Source organism: Staurois parvus, unplaced genomic scaffold (genome assembly GCF_062004578.1).
Source record: "Staurois parvus isolate SC_StPar_1 unplaced genomic scaffold, SC_StPar_1.0 ptg000564l, whole genome shotgun sequence".
Lineage (NCBI taxonomy): Eukaryota > Metazoa > Chordata > Amphibia > Anura > Ranidae > Staurois > Staurois parvus.
In genome coordinates, this window is record NW_028318360.1 from 1,856,421 (window position 1) to 1,882,376 (window position 25,956).

General features: G+C 40.8%; 1 protein-coding gene across 2 annotated transcripts in view; it reads left to right on the top strand.

The window, feature by feature from the left end:
* FAM193A (family with sequence similarity 193 member A) overlaps positions 1-10,294 on the top strand; it is a 181,734-nt gene extending 171,440 nt beyond the window's left edge. For both annotated transcript variants that reach the window (XM_089691534.1, XM_089691533.1), the window contains 3 exons: positions 3,136-3,949; positions 5,490-5,571; positions 9,403-10,294. In XM_089691534.1, the coding sequence (XP_089547660.1) occupies positions 3,136-3,949; positions 5,490-5,571; positions 9,403-9,496 (990 nt within the window). In that variant the 3' untranslated portion in view covers positions 9,497-10,294. The remainder of the gene's footprint in view (positions 1-3,135; positions 3,950-5,489; positions 5,572-9,402) is intronic.
* The last annotated feature ends 15,662 nt before the right edge of the window (positions 10,295-25,956 follow it).

The window sequence follows — 25,956 nt, forward strand, 5'->3', positions numbered from 1 at the left end:
GCTGGCTGACCACACACACAGGCAGACACGAATCTTATATACAATCTGGTGCACACTAAGGGTTGAGGAGCAGCCTAGCGATCGCACACCTTTCTAGGATTCCTCCAGCTATTCTACAAGCTAGAACCCCGGTGTTAATCACTCTTCCACTGTCCACACCCCCCCGCACCAGACACACCACAAATGGTAGCTTGCCACCACCCAACAGTTTTACTGGCCTGTTGGGCCACCACACACACACAGATCTCTGGCAGACCTGTTTACAATCTGCGTGCAATGTGCCAACACACAGTGCAATTGCATACAGATTGGCAATGAACTTGACCGAGCATATAAAGACACTGCAATACAATACAATACAATACGATACAATCTCTCTGGAGATATGAGCCCGAGCTTAAGTACCCAGAAGTCACTTATTAATTTTATGATTTAATATCCCGAAAGTGGGCAGTGCATAAAATATGTGCAAAGTATAAAAAGTTACAGAAAATACAAAAAAATCAAGAAGACACACAATTGGCGATTGACTATTGACAGCCTGAGGAAGCTCTGTCTCTTTCAGATGCTAATTGGTGACCATGTCTCTGAATATATATGACTGAATATATGACTGAATACATCTTTAATAACAAGGAATGAAACTAAATTTACAATTACATATTGCTACTGATCACATCTCAGTCCAATCACTTGAATCCCACATTTACGCTACATAAGTATTGGAATGTTGTTAGAAAATTCGACAGCAGTGTTCAAGAGTATTCCTTTTACCCAGTTTGTTTATAAATATTATGGGGCTGATTTACTAAAACTGGACAGAGTGCAAGATCTGGTGCAGCTGTGCATAGAAACCAATTAGCTTCTAACTTCAGTTTATTCAATTAAGCGTTGACAGAAAAAAAAAAAAAACCCTGGAAGCTGATTGGTTTCTATGCAGAGTTGCACCAGATTTTGCACTCTCCAATTTTAGTAAATGAACCCCTATGCGATACTGCTGTTTTAGGCCTAGACTCCATACACAGGAGTGGTTTTTAAGTGCCTAGAAACTGTTATTAGCATTTTTGTTCCTGCTCATAAAAGCAAAATAGTGTTCTCCTATGTGCCCATGCACACTACTTTAGGCTATTAGCATTTTTAGAGCTTCAGCGTCTGAGCGAAAAAAAAATTGTTTTTGTAGAGTTTTTGCAGCGTTTTTCCAGCAGAAATAAATGCTGCTAAATGCTACTAAAACGCTCCTAACAGCTTTTTTGTAATGTTTTCTACATGTACTGTAAAAATGCTAATAAAAAGCTAATGCTTCTGAACACTTTTACTTAAAAAAAATACTAGTGTGCATGGAGCTTAAGAACATTTTAGTAGTAGAGTAGAAAGATTTGTTTTACATTGCATATAGGTCTTGGGTCTGACAGGGTTTTGAATGAGTTGATTGCACCAAGCAACTTCCCATGCTCACCCTGTGACTGACTGCATTTTTTTAATCAAATAGCCATAGATCGTACACCTGCGCAGTAGATGACCATCTAAGATGGCCATAGATAGTTAGAATCTCGGCTGGTCCCTGCTGAATCGGTCAATATTTGATCCATCTATAGGCAGGCTGATTGTACCCAAATCAATTGTTCTGTGACTTGGGTACAACCAGCCTGTTGGATTTTTCATGTGATTTTTGCCAGTGGCTAAGACTGCTAGCAATAATCACTCTGTTCTCCTGATGGGGATTGCTCCCCCCTGCGTCTCCCCTGCCGGGAGAACACAGTAGCTCTGCGGGAGGTATTCCCCTATCAACACTACTGTGATGAGATTTGAGTGATTTTCTTTCCTGCAACATGTGGTATAGCTGAACTCACAAGTTATATTATTTTGCTTCGTATGTCCCCACTCAGGAGATTTCCTCTTACTATTTGCCCTGATGTTCAGATGTCACAGAAACATGAGATGCTAGGAAATCTTCCAAACTCTTGTATTTGCAACAGCATCAACAGAGTGTGGAGACGTTAAAACTTCCGTCATGTTTTTGTCTGAGTCTGCCTGTTCCAAGTTCACCTTCACGCCTTTATTTCTTGTCTTGGTGTAACAGCCAGGGAAGTAAGAGAAGTTTTTCCTAGTGGGGTCATAGACCTCATTTGGAACCTGACAAAAATTCTGGGATGGTGGGGGGACATTTTAATTGGCATTTGAACAGGTTATAAATAACTAAAACCTATTAAAGCTAATTGTGGTAAAATGTGGAGAGAGTTTGGGGTATTGGGCCTGCAACTAGGAGCTCCAGCAACTAGTTCTTGTTGCTGGAGCCTCCAGGTGAATAAGAAATCCAGTGTATGCTTTATTATGGTGATTAGAAACATCCTAAATTTAAAAAAAAAAAAAAAAAAAACCTTCAGTTTTGATATTGTAGTAGATCACACTATGTACATAACAAAAAAATCTTTTGCACCTATACTTTATACTTTCTGCACAGAATGCACTACACACCATAACTAATGTTTGTAGCGGTACATTGTTTGTATGCTCACAAGGGACTGGGATGTGTCCATAACTGTGTTTCTCAACCAGAGTTCATGTTGAATTTGCTCGGACTTCCTTGAGCATTGATCAGTGGTGAATTGATTTCCCACCTACACTGACCACCAATTCAAGGGGACAATTTTCCTCTTACCATCAATGTAAGGCGTCACTTCTACACTGACCACTGATGTTAGATGACACTGCAATTTTTACTGTTTGTGTTTCTTTTTTGTTGTTCATTTTATTTAAATATCAATTAAAATGATTTTGCGGGGGGGGGGGGTGGTATTAAAAATATTATTTGCCATGGGTTTCAAATAAGCCCATAGGTACAAACATTCTTTTATTTAAAACATTTTACACTTTAATGCTCACGCTAATTTACTGTGAGCTGTAGGTATATTCTTATGTATCAGGGGTTACGAGAACCTGGAAATTATTGCAAGGTTTCTATAGGAGTAATAAGGCTGCCATAGATGTAGGAAGCTTTGATGTCTCCAATTTAGACACCCCCCTAATGAAATATAAATTATGCTATTCAATTTAGAGTGCACTTACAAGCATAAACACCTGTCTTGTATAAGATATTTATTAATATATTTATGTCTAATTTTCCTTTATATTCAGCTGGAAGAAAAGGCACGGCAGGAAGCTGAAGCCAGAGAACAAGAAGTAGTACAGCTTCTTGAAGAGCAAAGGCAGCGCGAGGATGAGGAAAGGTTAAAACAGGAATTTCAGCGACATCAAGAATGTCAGGCCCTGAAGAAAAAGAAAAAAGATCGATCTAATAGGGACACTCATAAGTTAGATCAGCTGACACCTATCTGTGTCCCCACTAAAGAACCTAATATTGAGGCACTTCCCAATGGCACTTTGGAGCAGGATACAATGTGTGTTCCACTCCCTATCAGGCAGACTCAAAAAACTGAGCTAGTTCTGTTACCAGAGGCAGTAAATGAGTTACCAAATCATGCTAACGGTAGAGACTCAAAGCCATGCGCTGCTAAAGAGCTGAAGGCAAAGCAGCAGGAGCAGCTCTCTCTTCTTCTGGATTTGGTCCATCACAAGGAAAATCATGTCAAACAAAAGCAACCTAAACCACATGTTCCAAAACTCAGTCCAGAACAGGTGAAGAAATTGGATGCACCCAGACTCCCCGAAGTCTCACAAAAACCCAAGACCCAAAACGAAATCAAAGCCCGAGCGCTGGATGTTACACCTGTGGTTGAACAGAAGAAGGAAGAGAAAAAGAGCAGCAACGGTAACCACAAGAAGCAGCTGAATCACATGAAGGAGGAGAAGCCGGTTGCAGTTAGTGAGTCCACCATAATCAGCGAACAGCAGAACAACAAGATCCAGACCACCGCTGAGTCACCACAGCCCAAGGGCAAGAGCAAAAGGAATAAGAAGAAGAAAGGAGACAAAGTCAATAACTCAATTGGTAAGAAGTTAAAAGTCTGTAGCGCTGTGTTCTTGAGATTGAGAGAGAAAAGCCTTCAAACAACTTCAAGTTCCAAAAGAGCTTACATTTTCTGGCAAAACGTATATGCTGGTTGGCCAATTTTTGTTAGAATTCAGCGTTTTAACCACTTCCCGTCCGGCCCATGTACATAAACGGCTGGACAGGAGCAGTGTAGGAGCGGGTTGCCGTTCATAAACGGCGCCCACATTTTCAGGCTGTGCATGCTCCCCGATCTCTGTATGGGACCTCTGTGTGAGGTCCCGATCATGTGATCACTGATTGGCCAATCAGTGATCACATGAATAGTAGTAAACAAGATGTCACTTCTGACATCATTGCTTACTACTAGTGAAATCTGTGAATGATCCCAGAGGTCACAACAGCCTTGTATCATTTGACAAGCTGTGACCAATCACAGCTCTCACAGTATTTCTCAATGACTGCAAGAATGCAGCCAGAGAGAAGGAGAAGTTATTTATTTTTCATCCTTTATGGGGGTAAAAGCAATCAGTGTAAAAAAAAAAAAAAAATCTTCATCACCCCCCACAAGTAGTCACTATGGTGACTGTACTGCTAGGGTGAAAGTATGTTAAAAAAAAAAACAAAACAAAAAAACAAATTTTAATATAAAAATGTAAAATAAAGTTTGAAAAATTATAATTTTTGGTTATAAACTAATTTGGGTTATTTTTTTTGGCCAAGATTTATGAAGAAAGATTATTTATTTGCAAAATTTTATAAGAAAAACACTCATTTTTAAAAATTTGTGGACTTTTATTTATATAGCAAAAAAAAATAAAAATCCCAGTGGTGAATAAATGCCACCAAAATAAACTTTTATCTGTCTCAAAAAAATTCATATGGGTACAATGTTGCATGACCGCACAATTGTCATTCAAAGTGTGATAGCACTGAAAGCTGAAAATTGGCCCGGACAGGAAGGGGGTAAAAGTGTCCGCACTGGAAGTGGTTAAGATATTGACAGATGTCTGCTCTGGATTTTCAACCCTTGGAGCTGCTGCAAGCACAGACAAATGAATTACTTATCTTAGCGCCTGTATGGTAGCCCCATTGTATTGGGTCTAGAACTCCTCAGCACACATGAAGTAATAACTGATATGGCACAAATATACTAAAGTCCTTTTCTCACAAAGTCCCTCTTCCATTTTAGGCCCATTCTTCTACATTCTAAGTCCTGTCCTTTATAGCATTTTCACAGCATCCACTGAAAGCTGCAGTGCTACTTCAGAGATCAAAAGTATCACCTATCATTGCCTGCAGATGAGGTGTCATTTGCAGTTAGATCATGTACCTGTTTTAGAATTTTCTGTGTTAGATTAGACTTTGAGGCTTTACTGACAGGCTTTTGGGGAGGTGAAAGTATTGTATTTTGTGGAAATCTACAGCTTTCTTTTAAATTTCAATGTGAATACCTGCTGCTTGTTTTGCCATCACATTGATTGCTGTCTGTGCCATTGTTGTGTTTGTAGACTAAACAGTCACTTGTGTTGATTTCTAGATGATGTATTTCTTCCAAAAGACATTGACCTTGATAGCGTGGACATGGATGAGACTGAAAGAGAAGTAGAATATTTTAAAAGGTAAATGTCAAATATGCAAGTCAACTTGGTGAATTTAACTTTGCCTGGGAAAGTAAACTGGCTGGTGTATAGTGATCTTTTATACTGTACAAGTTCACAAATACTTGTATTTGAAATTCCTTCTACCTCACCAAGGATGTCTAAAGAGACATTTAGTTTCTTTAAAGCTAGGTGAGCATTGAGGAGATAAGTGATGATGCTGCAGCCTGCTAGGCATCGTCACTCAATGCTTGTATGTATTAATTCAACCCAGGGTGGATTTGATTTAAATCACGATTTAAATCACTAGTCAGTCAGGCTTGATTTAAATCCTAGTTTTCTACATAAAGACATTCTTGCTGGTATAACTTTAATTTGCAAGTAGATGAAGATTTTTAGAATAACAACTTTTCATATTAGTTTTTTTATCCCCAGTTTAATAGGTTAATCATTCATATTTGGACAACTTTTCTGTTGTACTTAGGAAGGAGAAAAATAATCATTACCTTAATAATAACAATTTAAATAGATTTATTCAACTGAAACAATAACATTCCAGCATATATTATTTGCTTAAACAAACGTCCATGTTTGTTAACTAATTTGGCTAAACAAAATATATATATTTTAAGAAACTTAGACTGTCAGCCCCTTCCTCCTCACACTTAGTTTCACTTTCTTCTTGTGCAGATCTATTCCACTCCAAACAATCAGAAAAATATTGTTTCTATTCTATTCACTGAACTTCTTGAAACTTAGCACTGAAGGGGTTGATTCTGTATTCATAGGTTTGTAGAAGTTAGGATTAAGGTCTTTTTCTTAACTCTGTTCATGTTATAACATTTTTGCTGTGAAGAAGAGGCATGTGATCTCTGCTGAGTCAAATTCAATTTTGAGAACTGCAAAAGTAAACCAACATCTGTGATAATATCTTGTAGGCAGAGAAACTGCCCAATAATCTTACAAAAACCTCTGGAAGAGCATGACATTGTGAATGGATTAATGGAATTTATTTACCAAAAAAATTAAACATATACAGCCTTATTCTACATAATTAAAAAACTAATCTTTATTTCATGATGGAATAACCTTTGGATGGTAATATATTTTCCTCAAAAAGCATTTTATTTTAAAAAATCCGATTTAAATTAAAAAAATCCGATTTTTTGTTTTAAATTTTTTTAAAAAAAATCATTGATTTTTATCCACCCTGATTCAACCAAATACACGCTTTATGCTGCAGGTGCTTGGAAGGAAGGCAAGTGCCTCCTTTCCTTTCCGCTGTATTTTTTTAACCAATACAATCCTTGCTTGCAGACGTGCGTCATAATTTACTGATGTTTACTCTGGAACCTGTGACGCCCTTGTGCAAGAGGCCAAAAACTGTGTGACCTGAGTAATGTTTTATAGGCGAGTAAAAGTGTGTAAGTGTATATATGAGTATAGACAAGTAAGATTTTTCTTCCTTGCCAGTATTGGGGCGCCTTGCACATGAGCATCACAAGTTCTTGAGTAAACATCAGTAAATTATGACGCTAGTGTGCAAGGGGCTTAAACACGCAAGTAAATGACTGCATTCAAATGAAAAATGTTCTATTTTTGATTTACAGATCTGTACTCAACGCTTTATTACTGATCTTTGCTCACCTGTGTGCACTGTCCCATAGACAACAATGCAGTAAAAAAGCATTTTTTTACTCCTGTGTGCAGCAGGCCTAAAGTGGAAATTTTGCAAAAGGTCATACAGAACAAGAAGTAGAAGTTAGGATTTGTATGGTGCCTGTGCCCCCATTGGAGTGATTTCACCCCACTTTCTGCTCTCCAGACCCACAGCTAAAAGTGAGAGGAAATCTTATCAAAGTAAAGTGAAACTCCTACCTTTGCCACTAGTCGCAGGCATAGTCGTCCCTATTTTAAAATATTCACTCTGTTTCTGTGATGATTTTAATATTTTAGGCCAAGTTCACATATAGTGCAGTGAGCAGTGTTTTTCTGCACTGGACTGCACAAGTCAGTCACTGTTAGGACACACAGAAAACAATGGTTTTCTATGTGTCCTTTTCACACAGCCTGGAACTGCACTGCAATGAACTGCAGTACAATGCACACATGCTGCATTTTATCACAGAGCACAGAACGGTATCACGTCACTGAATTGTCACTTCAAATAAAGTTGCGTCAATATAGGGGAATTGTGTGATGAATTGAACTGCACATCACACTACCCCTACCGCTGGATCTCTGCAGCTGGGATGGACAGCTGCTGTATACTAAACCACTGCGATTTAGTGCGCAGCAGTTGTCAGGGTAGTGTAAACGGGACCTTATCATTTCCATCACTTTCTGTTCTGGTGAGAACATGCACAAAAAGTGACAGTATATCTCCCCAGTGAAATAACAGGTGGCAATAAAATCCCATCACTATGTACTCTACTCTAAACTATAAAGATGAACTTGTGTTAAAAAGTAAGCAATATGCAGCATTTAACATTGCAAAGATTATTTTGTAGGAATAAAACATTTTGTGAGGTAGCTATGCTTTTAAAATGTATCAAAACCTAAGAACAAGAATGTATTTCAGGTTATCATACCTTAGATGTGGTGGCTACATTAGTTTTTCTTTTTTCCTTATACTATCATCTGGTAAACGTTTTGACAACACCCTTCCTATGGTAGGGTGACAATGCTCAGTCACTGTACTGTATTTATGGAAGAACTATTTGGTATAGCAGTGATCCTCAAAGCCTCAGAAGCAGACTCGTATATGTCCAACAGCTTTACTGTTGGAAAGTCTAGAATATTTTTTGTTTATACCCAAGCTCATTAAAGGCATAGTTCACCTTTACCAATAAAACTAAGTTGAATAATACCCTTGCTATAGGTGTAGATCAAGCCTGACTGTCAGACCCCAAAGACGTTCCTAAGAGAGGCCCAGCTATTATTGTTCACCATGACAGGAGTGAGCTTTCTCTGATTCAACTACCCCCACATGCACTTTCTCCCCCATGATGGAGGAGCTCTGAGCTCAGCATTTGAGAGCTCACTCCTGTGATGGTGAAAGTGAACAGGAACAGCCAGGCCTCTCTTAGCAAACATTGAAGTGCTCTTGGAAGTTTTCCAATCAGGCTTAATGAGGTACGTAAATGACCTGCACCTATAGCAAGGATATTATTCCGCTTTAGTCAAAGTTGAACAGTTTTTTTTATCTACAGACTCTTATCTGCATCGTTCATACCATATGTGCATAAAAACTGATGGTAAAAACATACAGATTTGAATTGCATAGGCTTGTTCACACCATGTGCAGAGATGCGCATATTTATTATGTAAGTTTCTGCAAGGACACAAAGAGCACCATTGTTCGGTATGTACCCTGTTCGCACCATAACACTGCTATCAAATCAGTTTTTTTTCTGTGCAGAAATATGTAACATAAATTCTCTGCAAGAGCACAAAGAAAACAATTCTCTATGTGCCCTGTTCCCAACACTAGTATGTGTGGATTTTTTCTGTGCCAGAATCTACAACTTGTATGCAGTTTTCTGCATCAATATTGTGATGTGAACAGGGCACATAGAGAACAACTGTTGCAGAGAATTCTCTGACATCCGTTTTTTTCCTTGCAGAAAACTACGTACGCGTTGCAGATTCCAGCTCAAAAAAAATCCACACATGATACTAGTGTTCTGATGTGAACAGGGCACATTGAGAACAATTGTTTTCTTTGTGCCTTTACAGAAATAGGTGCAGAAAAACTCAAGTTTATGTTTGTTATTCTGTAATTCAGCTTTTGAAGTGTCAGTGAATTTGCCTGTGTTCAGTTTGTATTGTTTTTTTTTTGTCTTCTTGCAGGTTCTGCTTAGACTCTGCTCGGCAAACTAGGCAAAGACTGTCAATCAATTGGTCCAACTTCAGCCTGAAAAAGACCACCTATGCTGCACACTGAACCAAGAACCATTAAGACGGGGGCTCACCCTGCAGGAACCAATCCCACTGAATTATGCCCTGCTGTTCTGAGTGCTTTTTCAGGCCTTGAGCCAGTACTGCCTTGCCTTGTCCCCAGTGCTGTGTGGATCTGCACTGAACCCCCTTGGCCTGATGAGTCTTGCTGATCTGAAAAAAATGAATATGCCACTTTCTACCTGAATTTGTTAGCTTGTGTGCTTGTAGTCTGTGAGTAAGACTTTGGTTGTAGCAATACGCTCTCCTCTTTAATTGCCTTGGCCTCAGACTTGAGAATGGTTCTTTGGGTTGGTTAGAGGCATAAAACAAAAGCTAGTTGCATCCTCCACATTGGTCCATGTCACCTCTGCAGTGCTCTACGTTCGATTACACAGACTACTGGCGATTGGAATGGAATCCATTGTGCTCACTTAGTCCTCCCTTCCCCAATTGTCACGGTGGAAGATGATCTCATAACAGACAAACATTTCTCCAATTCACACAATCTACTGTCGAAAAGAAGTGTACTAGTTACGCTTATTTGTGTTCTGATCTTTTTTTTTTTTTCCCTCCAGACTCTTGTAGCCAGCTTGTGTAAGAATACATGCATAATGAGAAAGTAACAGAGGATACAAAAAAAAACAAAAAAGGAAAAAAAATACTCACACTATCAATCTGTTATAGAGTGTATAATTGTATTAACACTGACGCCAAAGTGGCTACTTTTTTAACATATTGTTAAGTAATATTAAAATCAGTTCTTTCTTTTTGAAAGATGGAATACATTAGTATGGCAGAAGGACTGTCTGGTTTTTGTGTCTTTTTTTTATTGTCAGAGTTGTAATAGCACGAGGAGAGGGCACAGATTTCTTATGTGGAAATCTAATGATGAACTGTAAGCTACGTTCACCACCAAAGCAAAGCGTAGCACAGCCTATTACAACTTTTTCCTAAATCTAGACAGCCAAAACAAAGAAACTTTAAACTTGGTATGAAATTGATTCAAAGCACCACTATTTACAGCCATGATTTTTACAGTTTTCTTTTTAACCCTAGTGGCAGTAATATATACAACTTCTAAGCGTCCCTTCCCCACTGCAGCCATATATGCAGATCTGTACTGCCACATGTACAATGTCTCCCCCATAATCACTACTGTTAACTATAAACACACTGTAACTTTGCACCTTTACGGACTTAACACTACTGGACACAAGGTGACACTGGACACAAGGTGACAGTGTCTCTCAAGTTATAGTAGGGGACTACCATTGCTGACTTCTTTTTGAAAATACCAATTTTCTGGTTTAACTGCTATCCTACAGTCATCAGTACTTTAAGTCTCTAATCTGAAACAAGTACAGTGGATATAAAAAGTCTACACACCTCTGTTAAAATGTCAGATTTCTGTGATGTAAAAAAATTAGACAAAGAAATAATTTCAGAGCTTTTTCCACCTTTAATGTTACCTATAAATTGTACAATTCAATTGAAAAACAAACTGAAATCTTTTAGGGGGGGAAGTAAACATAAAAAAACTAAAATAATGTGGTTGCATAAGTGTGCATACCCTCTTATAACTGGGGATGAAGCTGTGTTGAGAATTAAGCACATTCACAATCATGTTAAATAGGAGTCAAGTACACACGTGCCATCATTTAAAGTGCCTCTGATTAACCCCAAATAAAGTTTAGCTGTTCTAGTAGGTCTTTCCTGACATTTTCTTAGTCGCATCCTACAGCAAAAGCCATGGTCCACGGAGAGCTTCCAAAGCATCAGAGGGATCTCATTGTTAAAAGGTATTAGTCAGGAGAAGGGTACAAAAGAATTTCCAAGGCATTGGATATACCATGGAACACAGTGCAGACAGTCATCATCAAGTGGAGAAAATATGGCGCAACAGTGACATTACCTAGAACTGGACGTCCCTTCAAAGTTGATGAAAAGATGAGAAAAAAAAATGATCTGGGAGGCTGCCAAGAGGCCTACAGCAACATTAAAGGAGCTGCAGGAATATCAGGAAAGTACTGGCTGTGTGGTACATATGACAACATTCTCCCGTATTCTTCATATGTCTGGGCTATGGGGTAGAGTGGCAAGACGGAAGCCTTTTCCTATGAAGAAAAACATCCAAGCCCGGCTAAATTTTGCAAAAACACATCTGAAGTCTTCCAAAAACATGGGAAAATGTGTTGTGGTCTGCTGGAATCAAGGTTGAACTTTTTGGCCATAATTCCAAAAGATTTGTTTGGCACAAAAACACTGCACATCACTAAAAGAACACCATACCCACAGTGAAGCATGGTGGTGGCAGCATCATGCTTTGGGGCTGTTTTTCTTCAGCTGGAACTAGGGCCTTAGTCAAGGTAGAGGGAATTATGAACAGTTCCAAATACCTGTCAATATTGGCACAAAACCTTCAGGCTTCTAGAAAGCTGAACATGAAGAGGAATTTCATCTTTCTGCATGACAATGGCCCAAAGCATACATCCAAATCAACAAAGGAATGGCTTCACCAGAAGAAGATTAAAGTTTTGGAATGGCCCAGCCAGAGCCCAGACCTGAATATGATCGAAAATCTATGGGGTGATCTGAAGAGGGCTATGCACAGGAGATGCCCTCGCAATCTGACAGATTTGGAGTGTTTTTGCAAGGAAGAGTGGGCAAATATTGCCAAGTCAAGATATACCATGCTGATGGACTCCTCCCCAAAAAGACTGGAATCACATCAAAAGGTGCTTCAACAAAGTATTAGTTTAAGGGTGTGCACACTTAAGCAACCATATTATTTTAGTTTTTTATTTTTACTTCCCTCCACCTAAAAGATTTCAGTTTGTTGTTCAACTGAGTTGTACAGTTTATAGGTGACTTTAAAGGTGGAAAAAGTTCTGAAATGATTTATCTTTGTCATTTTTTTTACATCACAGAAATCTGATATTTTAACGGGTGTGTAGACTTTTTATATCCACTGTATGTAGATCAGGAGTTTCAGAGAAAAGTCAGAAGTCCTTTTTCTTTGTACATGTTATGAGTCAGTAACTCAAAGTTTAAAAGTTAAGAGGGCCAGTAAGACATCCAGGCAAGTAATGTTTTCAGGCGAGGTCAGAATTGGCAGGTTCTCTATTTCTTTCATGGCAGGTGAGTTTCAGCTGTCAGAATCATTAGTGATTTTTCTATTTTACAGGTCTTTAAAGGTGGGTATATACTTGTGTTTTTGCATACGTCTGCTAAACGTGTAGTTGCTTCCAAATTGTTGCCGAGGGACCATTTGATGCAGATGTGTTTTCAGATTGATTACATCAACTCTACGTACGTCTCTGCGGCAATCTGCCCAGGCAACCATATTAATGTGTATACATGTGAACACCGAAGACCAGACCTGAGGTCTGAAATTGATTTCTTTCTCGTCCATTAAGGGACAGGTGAAGTTGTGTACTGTTAGGATATACAGCCACCTGCAGGAGGATTAGACACTGGCAAACAAAATCATATGTCGGCCCAGTATAATCCCTCAGGAGGCCTCAGTTTTTTTTTGTTTTTGTTTTGTTTTTTTGCTAGTGTCCAAGGAGGTTTGGCATGATTTTTCCCCTCTCTCCCGCAGCTATCAAGATCAGCCTTTCACACTGTGCTGAAATACTAAGCGTGAATGTGTTCAGTACATCAGCATTTTGGCTAACGTGCTGGCTGCAGAGTCTGCATGCAAGAACTGTTGGCTCCACATGACCTTTGAAAGACAGCCCTTTGGCTATGCCCTTATTAAAAGAGAAGTGCGGGTTTACAAGAAAAACATACATACTCAGCTAGATGGCTGCAGCATCAATTCAGTACTGCTCACTGGCTCTACATTAAGGACTAAGCAATCAAAGACTGCAGATCGCTCCGCTCTCAGTCTTCAGTGAGCAGAGAGCAGGTGACAGTCAGTCACTGGTTCTCTACTCTGCCCTCCAGTTCTCACTAGAAAGCTGGGCTGTGGAGAGGGTGGGAGTGGGGCTGGCTTAGGCTATGTGGTGCGCTGAGCGGCTGAGCCAGCTACTGGTCAGGCATTTGGGTGAATCCTGATATTGTCAGGTCCCTTGCAGAGCCTGGCCCGGTTCTGTGATGTCAGCCGACAGTTGGCTTTAGCCTGCTGGCAGCTGAATTTGGGACACAGGAGTGCATTTATCTTTGGCCCTACTTCTCCTTTACGGATGCTGCCAGTGTCAAGAGTACCCTATTACCTCAGCTAAAGAAGCCTATGACTCAGTCTCGAAAGACTCGCCCTTTGTCAGAGGCCAATAAAAATCTTTTTTGCTTTTCTGCAACCTCAAGCTCCAAACCTAAGCCTAGTGCCCAGTCTGCCCGCAATTCTTGAACTTCCAAATCCTCCAAACCATCAGATAAGTTGCCTTCAGCATGAGTGTGCACCCTCACTGTCCAAAATGGGGGGGACATCTGTTGGTATTTTCGGTTACTTTGACAGCTGGCATCTCAGATGTGTGGGTGCAGGAGGCGATTTCCAGGGGCAGTCCTAGCTGATCTTCTGGAGCAGAGTGTCTTTGCCCCAGTCCTCATGACTACACAGTTCCAAGGGTTCTAGTCCAGTCTGTTCAATTCCCAAACCTAAAGGGGGTATCGGACCCATCTTGGAGCTTAAATGCCTGAATCCCAGCTAACCTGCTGGGTGTTGGGTAAGAGTCCTAGGCTCCTAGGGAGCAATGGATGTTGACGTAATTTTCAGGTCAACATTCTGTGACTTCAGGCAATTTGGTTGCAGTGCTGGACTCCCAGCTGGAGAGTCATTTGATTTGGATTCAGTAAGGCAACACCATGGCAATGTTGTAAATCAATCATCTGGGAAGAACCACAGAGTTAAAGCAGGTTCTTTCCAGGGCAGATCTTCACATTATTATAATACAGGATTTATATAACGCTAACAGTTTGCTCAACGCTTCTATCCAACATTTACAACTGAGCAGTGGACATTTGGCATGCAGAATTCGGCCCGCAGTACCTTGCCCCTGGGAAGTGGTGCCTACACCCAAAGGTGCTCCAGGACCTTTATCACAGGTTGGGAACGCTATAGGTGGAACGTTTGGACTTCAGGTTCTACAAAAAACTTGTCAAGTTTGTCTTCAAGCACAGGGATCCTCTAGAGCACATGTGTCAAACACAAGGCCTTTGGGCGACTCTGGCCCGCCAGGCCATTTCTTGTGGTCCTTGCACCTCTCCTACAGTTGCGGCATCCCCCTCATCTCTGCCCCATCTTCATTCAGCAGTCAGCAGCATTGGAGAGGACAGAACTCCTCCACCAGACCCAGGCAGTCCTCCTCCAGACCTTGCACTTTCTGCTTCCCAACTCTGCCCCAGCTTCTTCCTAGCAGCAGCACAAAGTAAGGGGGTTGCACTGTGATTTTAGGGAGGGTGGAGGACTCTTGACTTCTGATGGTGTTGGGCAGCTCTTGACATCCTAATGTAATGGGGGATAGGGTGCTCTGGACATCCACTTTTATTTTAAGAATAATACAATTTTATACCAGTTGAAAAGGAAGGTCGCACACCGCTGGTATCATCCACAAGACTGTTCTGTCTCAGCAGTTTCCAATAAAGCTTCTTGTAGATGATACCAGCAGTGTGCGACCTTCCTTTTCAGACTTGCATCATCTACAGTGCCTTGAAAAAGTATTCATACCCCTTGAAATTTTCCACAATTTGTCATGTTATAACCAAAAATGTAAATGTATTTTATGTGATAGACCAACAGAAAGTGGCACATAATTGTGAAGTAAAAGGAAAATGATAAATGGTTTTCAAAATTTTTGACAAATATCTTAAAAGTATGGCCTGCATTTGTATTCGGCCCCCCCGAGTCAATACTTTGTAGAACCACCTTTCCCTGCAATTACAGCTGCAAGTCTTTTTGGGGATGTTTCTTCCAGCTTTTCACATCTAAAGAGTGAAATGTTTGCCCATTCTTCTTTGTTAAAAAGCTCAAGCTCTGTCAGATTGGATGGTGAGCATCTGTGAACAGCAATTTTCAAGTCTTGCCACAGATTCTCAATTGGATTTAGGTCTCGGCTTTGTCCACTCTAACATGTGAATATGCTTTGATCTTAAATATTTATTCTATTGTAGCTCTGGCTGTATGTTTCGGGTCGTTGTCCTGCTGGAAGGTGAACCTCCACCACAGTCTCAAGTCTTTTGCAGACTCTTAACAGGTTTTTTTTCTAAGATTGCCCTGTATTTGGCTCCATCCATCTTCCCATCAACTCTGACCAGCTTCCCTGTCCCTGCTTTAGAAAAGCATCCCCACAATATGATGCTGCCACCACCATGTTTCACGGTGGGGATGGTGTGTTCAGGGTGATGTGCAGTGTTAGTTTTCTGCCACACATAGCATTTTTCTTTTAGGCCAAAAAGTTACATTTTGGTCTCGTCGACCAGAGCCCCTTCTTCCACATGTTTGCTATGTCCCCCACATGGCTTCTCGCAAACTGCAAAGGGGACTTCTTATGGCTTTCTTTGAACAATGGCTTTCTTCTTGCCACTCTTCCATAAAGGCCAGATTTGTGGAGTGCACAACTAATAGTTGTCCTATAGACAGATTCTCTCACCTGAGCTGTGGATCTCTGCAGCTTCTCCAGAATTACCATGGGCCTCTTGGCTGCTTCTTGGATTAATGCTCTCCTTGCCCGGCCTGTCAGTGTAGGTGGACGTCCATGTCTTGATAGGTTTGCAGGTGTTCCATACTCTTTCCATTTTCAGATGATGGATTGAACAGTGCTCTGTGAGATGCTCAAAGCTCAGGATATTTTTTTTATAACCTAGCCCAACTTTAAACTTCTCCACTACTTTATCCCTGCACAAGGGGGTGTTCCTTGACCTTCATGATGCTGTTTGTTCACTAATGTTCTCTAACAATCCTCTGGGTGCTTCACAAAACTGTATTTATACTGAGATTACATTACACACAGGGGGACTCTACTTATTAGGTGACTTCTGAAAGCATTTGGTTCCACTAGATTTTATTTAGGGGTATCAGAGTAAAGGGGGCTGAATACAAATGCATGCCACACTTTTCAGATACTTATTTGTAAAAAATTTTGAAAACCATTTATCATTTTCCTTCCAAGTCACAATTATGTGCCACTTTGTGTTGGTCTATCACAAATAAATCCCCCAAAAATACCTTCATGTTTTTGGTTGTAACATGACAAAATGTGAAAAGTTTCAAGGGGTATGAATACTTTTTCAAGACACTGTACTTCAGGAGAGTGAGAGGGCTCCATGCCAGTCTCTACCTGCCCTTCACAGCTTAGGTCTTACGTTATTACCAAACCAGTAATTTAATGAAGGGGCAATTTTTTGATACGATAAAGAGTAGATATATATCTAGTCATACAGATATAACCATAATGCTGATGCGCCCGTGACGAAATTGAGTTTGACAACCCTGTTCTAGAAGAAGCAGTGGATGCTCTGGTGCCTCTGTGGGATTAGTAAACAAATCTTCCCCTGAAACTCCTTTCTGCTCTGAATATGGTTCTCTCTGCACTTCAAAATCTGGCTTTTGAACCTATTAGGTATTCCTCCTCCACTCATACGGTTGTGTTTCATGCTGCCTTTTCCTCTGAGCAAAGTATCTGAACTCTTTCTAGCCTTACACGAGAACAAAGCAGTGTTGAGGCTCAGAACTTTTGCTGCTTATGGTAGTTTTTGCCTAATGCCTCACCAAGGACATTATTTTTCCAGCCTGCTGTCCTGCTCAGTTCATCAGAAGATCATCTATCTTCATTACCTGGATGAAGTTTGGGCTGTGAGTCTTTTTACAGGCACTGGTTTTTTCAGAAGCTGACTTGGTCATTCCTGATGGTCAATGTAAAGGTGAACCAACTTCTTGTTACACCATTTCTTTGTGAATTAGACAGTTCATCATTCAAGCATATGGTCTTAAGGATTGGGTACCATCCTTTCCTTTAAAGGCATACTCTACGAGTTTGGTAAGTGCATCTTGGGCTCTTCTGCATCAGGATATTGTTTCATTGATTTGCAAGGCTGCCACCTAGTTTTCTATTTACACCCTGTTTTACCAGGTAGATGTTCAGGTCTCAACTGATGCCAGCTTTGGGTGTAAGGCCCTTTAAGCTGCTCTTTGACATGTAGGTTTCTATTGTTTTTGTGGGTTTTTTTGTTTGTTTTTTTTGTCCGTCTGTTAGCTTTTGATTGCTGTTGGTTACCCTTCAGTTGGACTGCTTTTGGAAGTCCCACCAGTACAAAATTTCTTATCTCCCTTAGTGGATGAGAAAGAATATCTGATTTTTGTACTCGGCATAAAATCCTTTTCTTTGTGTCCACTGATTGGGGAGGGTGGTTATCCTAGGCTGGCCTATGGTTTTTGTTTTCCAATGTTCAATCCTCCTGTATGCGATAGTATAACAGAACAAGCCTTCCTGTGCTCCTCTGTGGACTCCAAGAGATTTTACAGTGAGTACAGAAATCCTAATCATCCAATTTATGCATAGAAAATTCATACACCATGGGTTTATAGGCATGTATCTTCAGGTGATTGGATACCAGAAAAGCTTTAGAGGACATGCCACCTGGGCGCCTCCCCTGTAACACAACCCCGCTTTGTGAATCCTTAGTTTTGTGCTAGTGTATGAAGGTGATAGACATTTTTTTCTTTACAGGAAACTTTGGCTTAACTAGTTTGTTTTTTTTTTATTTTATCTTCTGTTTCTTCAAACACTCACTGGGGGGTTATTTACTAAAACTGGAGAGTGCAAAATCTGGTGAAGCTCTGCATAGAAACCAGCCGCTTCAAGGTTTTATTTCTAAAGCTTAATTGAACAAGCTGAAGTTAGAAGCCGATTAGTTCCCATACAAAGCTGCACCACATTCTGAGTGCACCAGTTTTAGTAAACCTCCCCCACCATTTTCTAATAGTTGCTGTTGCTATGGACCTGACTGTATATTGAAAAAGGGATCAAAATCTTTTAACAATTAACTATAGACCTGTTAGTTTAGCTTTTTAGCTATAGTCGGGAAGATACTGGAGAGTTTAATAAAAGACCACATAGATGAGTTCTTGCTGGAAAAAAAATATTTTAAGCAACAGACAACATGGATTAATGAACAACGCAAGTTGTCAAATCTAATTTCTTTTTATGAGGAGGTGAGCAAAACCTTGGACAGAGGGGTGGCGGTGGACGTGGTATACTTGGACAGAGGGGTGGCGGTGGACGTGGTATACTTGGACAGAGGGGTGGCGGTGGACGTGGTATACTTGGACAGAGGGGTGGCGGTGGACGTGGTATACTTGGACAGAGGGGTGGCGGTGGACGTGGTATACTTGGACAGAGGGGTGGCGGTGGACGTGGTATACTTGGACAGAGGGGTGGCGGTGGACGTGGTATACTTGGACAGAGGGGTGGCGGTGGACGTGGTATACTTGGATTTTGTAAAAGCGTTTTGACACAGTTCCCCACACACGGCTAATGTGTAAAGTAAAGTCAGTTTTCAAATGGATAGAAAATTGGCTAAAAGACCGAATTCAAAGAGTAGTGATTAACCTCTTGCCGACCGCAGATAGCCGTATGACGGCTTCACTGAGGCCGGCCAGTTCTGGGAGGTCATATGACGTCCTCCCAGAACGCACCCTCCCGCGCGCCCCTGATGATCTCCATGATCGCAACAATTTTCTGGGTGAAGTGCATTATCTGACAGAAGTGCAGGGGTGCCAATATTTTTGACCATGACTTCATTTATAAATGATATAGTGTCGGGGATTAAAAGTACCATTTCAGTCTTTGCAGATGACGCCAAGCTGTGCAGTGGAATAATGTCCTTGCAGGATGTCACTAACTTACAAGCCAACCTCAATGCACTGTGTAATTGGGCAACTACACTTACTGGCCACTTTATTAGGTACACCTTGCTAGTACCGGGTTGGACCCCCTTTGCCTTCAGAACTACCTTAATAGATAAAAAAAAAGGTGTTGGAAACATTCCTCAGAGATTTTGGTCCATATTGACTTGATAGCATGATAGACAAGGCAGGATGGTTCCATGCTTTCATGTTATTTACTCCAGATTCTGACCCTACCATCTAAATGTTGCAGCTGAAATCGAGACACATTAGACCAGACAATGTTTTTCCAATCTTCTATTGTCCAATTTTGGTGAGCTCATCTGCTGCAAGGTTCGACATTTTGTGCGTTCAGAGATGGAATTCTGCATACCTTGGTTGTAACGAGTGGTTACTTGAGTTTCTGTTGCCTTTCTATCATCTCAAACCAGTCTTCTCATTCTCCTGTGAGATCAACCAGGCATTTTCGTCCACACAACTGCCACTCACTGGATATTTTCTCTTTTTTGGACCATTCTCTGTAAACCCCAGAGATGGTTGTGCGTGAAAATTCCAGTAGATCAGTATTTTTTTATATACTCAGACCAGCCTGTCTGGCACCAACAACCAAGGCATGTTTGCAGTCACTTAAATCTCCTTTCTTTCTCATTCTGATGCTTGGTTTAAACTTCAGCAAGTCATCTTCACCACATCTAGATGCCTAAATGCAATGTGTTGCTGCCATGTGATTGGCTGATTAGCAATTTGTGTGACCAAGCAATTGAACAGGTGTACTTAATAAAGTGGCCAGTGCATGTATGAGGTTTAGGGGGGTACAACTGGGGGAATCAATGGTGGAGAAGGATCTGGGAGTTCTGGTAGATCACAAGCTTAATAATGGCATGCAATGCCAATCTGCGGTTTCTAAAGCGAGCAAAATCCTCTCTTGTATTAAAAGAGGTATAGACTCCAGAGAGAGATATCATATTACCCCGGTACAAATCATTAGTAAGACCTCATCTGGAATATGCAGTTCAGTTTTGGGCACCAATTCACAAAAAGAACATTGGGGAACTGGAGAAAGTACAGAGAAGGCCAACCAAACTGATAAGAGGCATGGAGGAGCTCAGCTATGAGGAAAGATTAGAGGAACTGAATTTATTCTCTCTTGAGAAGAGATTAAGGGGGGATATGATCTCCATGTATAAATACATCAGTGGTTCATATAGTGAACACAGTGTAGAGCTATTCACCCTGAGGTCATCACAGAGGGCAAGGGGGGCGCTCATTATGTCTGGAGGAAAATTAAATTCAATCCCCAAATATAGAAAGGTTTCTTCACAGTAAAAGCTGTGAAAATGTGGATTAGACTCCCTCAAGAGTTGGTTCTGGCCAGCTCAGTGGATTGTTTAAAAAAGTCCTGGATTCTTTCTTGGATACACAGAATATAACTGGATACTAATATTTATAGGTAAAGTTGATCCAAGGAATATCCGATTGCCTCTCGGGGCATCAGGAAGGAATTTTTCCTTTGCAGGAGCAAATTGGATCATGCTTTGCTGGGGGTTTTCTGCCTTCCACTGGATCAACTGTGAGTATAGGATATATATATATATTTTTTTTTCCCTTTTATAGTTGAACTAGATGGACTTGTGTTTTGTTTCAGCCAGACTAACTCTGTAGTAACAATGTTCAACTAAATTACACTAAAATGACAATATGCTCTTCAGTTGTGAAATTTAATCTTCTGTTAGTAGAGGCCAAACATTCACTTTTTAGCAGTGGTTATTCCTGATTAACTCTAGATAATAGTTTGATCCGTCATCACACATTGGTTGTGTTAGGTTCCATCATAAGTGTGTGATGCCAGGCAATACCTTTTCTGGTCTTGGTTTAGATACACTAGAGAAGGCAGATGTATTACCTATTCGACCACTAGGTGGCAGTGTTACACCAGCAAAATTGAAGGTGCTCTTGACTTGTACTGGACTCAAGGCAAAGTCCACCTGAAAGGATAAATTCACGTTTTAGACAAAAATAATAAATAAACATTGTTTTGCAGGTAAAAAAAAAAATGTGCATTTATTATTTTTGTCTACAGGAGCCTGGAAAGCATTGCACAACCGATCAGTAGACCGCTGATTCCATGCAGGCCTCCTGCAGACCTGTCAGAATATCTGCTTGATGTACGGGATATACAGTCAAGCAGATATTCTGACAGGAATTCTGGTAGTTCATTGAAAGTTACAAGCCCACAGCTGCTAAGCTTGTCAGGACTTTTTTTTTTTTATTTATTTCAGGTGCTTATAATACATAGTGCTGTCACTTTACATATATATTGTACATTCACATCAGTCCCTAACCCTCAGGGGGTGCACAATCTAATACTCACATTCATACATACACATACTAAGGCAATTTAGACCAGATCCATTTCACCTACCAGCATGTCTTTGGAGTGTAGGAGGAAACCGGAGTACCTGGAGGAAACGCACGCAGGCACAGGGAGAACATGCAAACTCCAGGCAGGTGGTGCCGTGGCTGGGATTCAAACCAGCGACCCTAGTACTGCCAGGCAGAAGTACTAACCATTTAGCCACTTGCAGTTCATTCATTCACCGAAGTCCGTGAATGAATGACGCGGCCGTGTGGGTGGAGCCCCACACGGCAACGCTGGTTTCAAATTTGACAGATAATAAGGGGAAACTTATCAGAGGGAAGGGGGGGGGGGCGGCCAACACAGCTGCAGTTATGGGAACATGTTGCACCCTAAAAACAGGTGGAACATGTAACGTCCCAAAGGTGATCTTTTAACCAGTTCAGCTCCAGAGCAAACTTTTTTCATTTTTTGTAAAAAATCTTCATTTTTGCCAATAAAATTATTTAAACCCCTAGAACATTATACATTTTCTGAAAACAGAGGCCCTGTAGAATAAAAAGATAATTTCAAACTTTTGTCACATATTTGCCCATCTGTTTATTAACCGCTTCAATACCAGCCACTTTTACCCCCTTCCTGCCCAGGCCAGTTTTCAGCTTTCAATGTTGTTGCACTTTGACAATTGTACGGTCATGCAACACTGTACCCATAAAAAAATTGTTAGAATTTTTTTCACACAAATAGAGCTTTCTTTTGGTGATATTTATTCACCACTGAGTTTTTTTACTTTCTGCTAAATGAAAAAAAAACTACATTTTTTTTTTAGAAAAAACGCGTTTCTTCATTTCTGTATAAAATTTTGCAAATAAATAACCTTTCTTCATAAATTTAGGTAAAAATACCGCACATTAGTGTATATTATTTAGTCTGTAGAAAGTTATAGCCCACAAACAATGGTATATATATCTGACAACTGATCAATCCTGAAAAATAACTAAAATCAGTGTATATTATTTAGTCTGTGTGAAAGGTATAGACTCTACAAACTATGGGATATATATTTGAAAATCGGATCAGTCCTGATGTATTGACGGCCAGTCTAATTTCTTGAGGCCTGAAAAAACCAGGACAGTACAAATACCCCCCAAATGACCCATTTTTGGAAAATAGACAGTCCAACGTATTTACTAAGAGGCATGGCAAGTTTTTGGAAGTCGCAATTTTTTTGTTATTTGTTGGAAAATGAACAAATAAAAAAAAAAAAAAATCAAAATCAGTCCAGTACAGCGTTATCATATAACTGGTATGGAGGAGATACTGTGGGAGGGACACTGACTGGTGACAGTATGTAAAAAATAATAATTAAAAAAAAAATTTCAATCATTTTTTTCTTTTTTATTACATTTCTTGTAACATTTTACTACTCTGGGCAAGTGATCAGGATTTTGAAACTGGAAATGATTAAAATATTACTTCCGGTTTCTTTGTTTGCATGTGAAAGCAAGGCAGATCCATGCCTCTCTCTGACATATAAACAAAGAAACTGCTCTCCACCCTGAAGCAGGTGGTTGTGGTCCTGGGTTCCCATTAAGAGCAGGCAAACCCAAGCAGGGTGACCCCCCCATTGCCATCAACCTGTGATTAACAGTTTACTCTTTGGATGTATGAAATACTTCCAAAGAGCTGAACTGAAAGTAAAAAAAACCTCTCACCACTGGAGACTGTCACATCGGCCATTCAAATGCTTATACATCATGATGCTCAGTTTCTTCTCCACAGCACATCCGTATACTGAATTTTCATATTGACGTAGGGTAGATTTACTAAAACTAGTGCGCTCAGAATCTGGTGCATCTGTGCATGGGAGCCAATCAGCTTCTAACTTCAGCTTGTTTAATTAAGCTTTGACAATAAAACCTGGAAGCTTATTGGTTTCTCTGCACCAGATTTAGTAAATATCCCCCTATGTGCCCTAATGAAGACCTTTGAGGAAACCCAACCAGGTATTCAACATCCAGTGTGATCCAGTATTCTTAGCACAACTTCTGTCCACCAGATGTCACCTCCAGTTATTAGATGTGCTGCCTGCATCAGTTTTCTTTTCTTTGGCTTTTCTGCTCTATTTTCACCTGGTGATCTGGCCAGTAACACACGTACCTCAAATACAGGAGCTGTGTTACTGGCCAAATCACCAGGTGAAAAGAGTCGGTGCTACCAGGCAACTTCAGTGTGTTGGTGGAGCTGGATAACCATGTGTGAAGGGCTGGAAATTTCTTGATATAATGCGCTGTTTGCAGCTCTCTCCTGGCATCATTGGAGCTGGTGAGCGTGGCAGTGGTGTTGATCGCAGGTGGTGGTGTGGGCACTCTTGACGCTCGTGGACTTTATTATTGTCCACACAGCCATGCTCAGGTAAAAACATACAGGTTTCCCTAAGAAAATTCACCCAGTGGTTTTTGGGGATGGGGTATGTGACCATGTTTCATGTTAAATCCTGAATATAGGTGGAAGATAAGACATGCTTCAAATGGCAGACTATGCTTTGAAGTATCAACGAACCTATGGTGAGAACTACATGCACTGCCACACACTCACCAGTCAGATTCATACCTGCTTTTTATTCCTGGAATATGTGCTTTGATCTTCAGAAGAGTTATTAATGTTTTTTTTTTTGCTGTGTACAAAGCAGCAATTCAAGCAGAACCAAACAGACAAGTTTACAAATAGCACATACTTCAAATACTCTACTGCCTATATATTTGTCCTCAAGGTATATTTCTAGGACTATGTGGACTCAGAAGGGTCAGGTACTTAAAGTGATACTAAAGTTCTTTTGTTTTTTATAAAAAAGTTATACTTTAATGCTATGTGCAAAGGTATTGCACAGAAAGGTCACTTACTCTTCTGGCTGTCCCCACCTCCCTCCTTCACGTGCCTCCTGTAGCAAGCCAGGTGCTAAGGAGGCACATATATGCGTGCGTGCTCCTGAGCTGGGCTGTCATGTGCTAAGGAGGCACATGTGCGTGCGCACTCCTGAACTGGGCTGCCAGGTGCTAAGGAGGCACATGTGCGTGTGCACTCCTGAACTGGGCTGCCAGGTGCTAAGGAGGCACATGTTTGCATGCACGTTCATGAACTGGGTTGACAGGTGCTAAGGAGGCACATGTGCGTGCGCACTTGTGAGCTGGGCTGCCAGGTGCTAAGGAGGCACATGTGCGTGCGCACTCGTGAGCTGGGCTGCCAGGTGCTAAGGAGGCACATGTGCGTGCGCACTCGTGAGCTGGGCTGCCAGGTGCTAAGGAGGCACATGTGCGTGCAGGTTCATGAACTTGGTTGCCAGGTGCTAAGGAGGCACATGTGTGCATGCACGCTCATGAACTGGGTTGCCAGGTTCTAAGGAGGCACATGTGCGTGCACGCACCTGAGCTGGGCTGTGTGCATCTATGGACACATCGACAGTAAGCCACAGCCCTGCTCCTTTTTCACAGGAGTCTATGGCTTTGCTGTCCTTTGTTTCTCCTGTAAAACCAGGAAGTGAGGGGAGCGGTGCTGAAGTGGTAACATGGATCCAGGTAAGTGTTTAGGGACAGAGGGGGGTAGGACAGGTTGTGAGGTTTTTTTTGTACATTACTGCAGAGAAAGCGAAAGAGAAGGTGAAAAAAGTTTAGACTTTAGAACCACTTTAAGTCCTCTAATAAGATGGCAAATAGCAAATGATACAAGAATTTTTATCTTAATATATTTACACCAAACAAATCTACCTAATCAATGACATTTTAGCGGCCTGTTTTGGGGGGGGAAGCATAGGTTACTGTCAGGGCCCCTATTGGAAATCGTGAACCCCCCCTCTATAAATACCATAACAGATTAGCGCTGCTCCAAGCCCACCGTATCCGTTTTCCCAATTTATACTGTGTATTCAGGTGCTAGCGCAATGCTGTACTATTCATTTCAAATGGCACCCAACCACACCTTGCAATGGATGTGCATTGCACTGCCCAACAAAAATTTGACGCACTATTCTTTGGTAGCACATTGCAAATCGTGGCAAAGTGTATTAGGGTATTATTCAGAATAAATGCTGCCACGTTGCATCAACACATGTATCGTGTTGCCACAAAGCTTTAACCACTTTAAGACCAGGTCTTTTCTGATACCTTTTGTTTACTTGTAAAAATCAGTATTCTTTGCTGGAAAATTACTTAGAACTGCCAAAAAGTATATATATTTTTAAGCAGAGGCCCTAGAGAATAAAATGGTG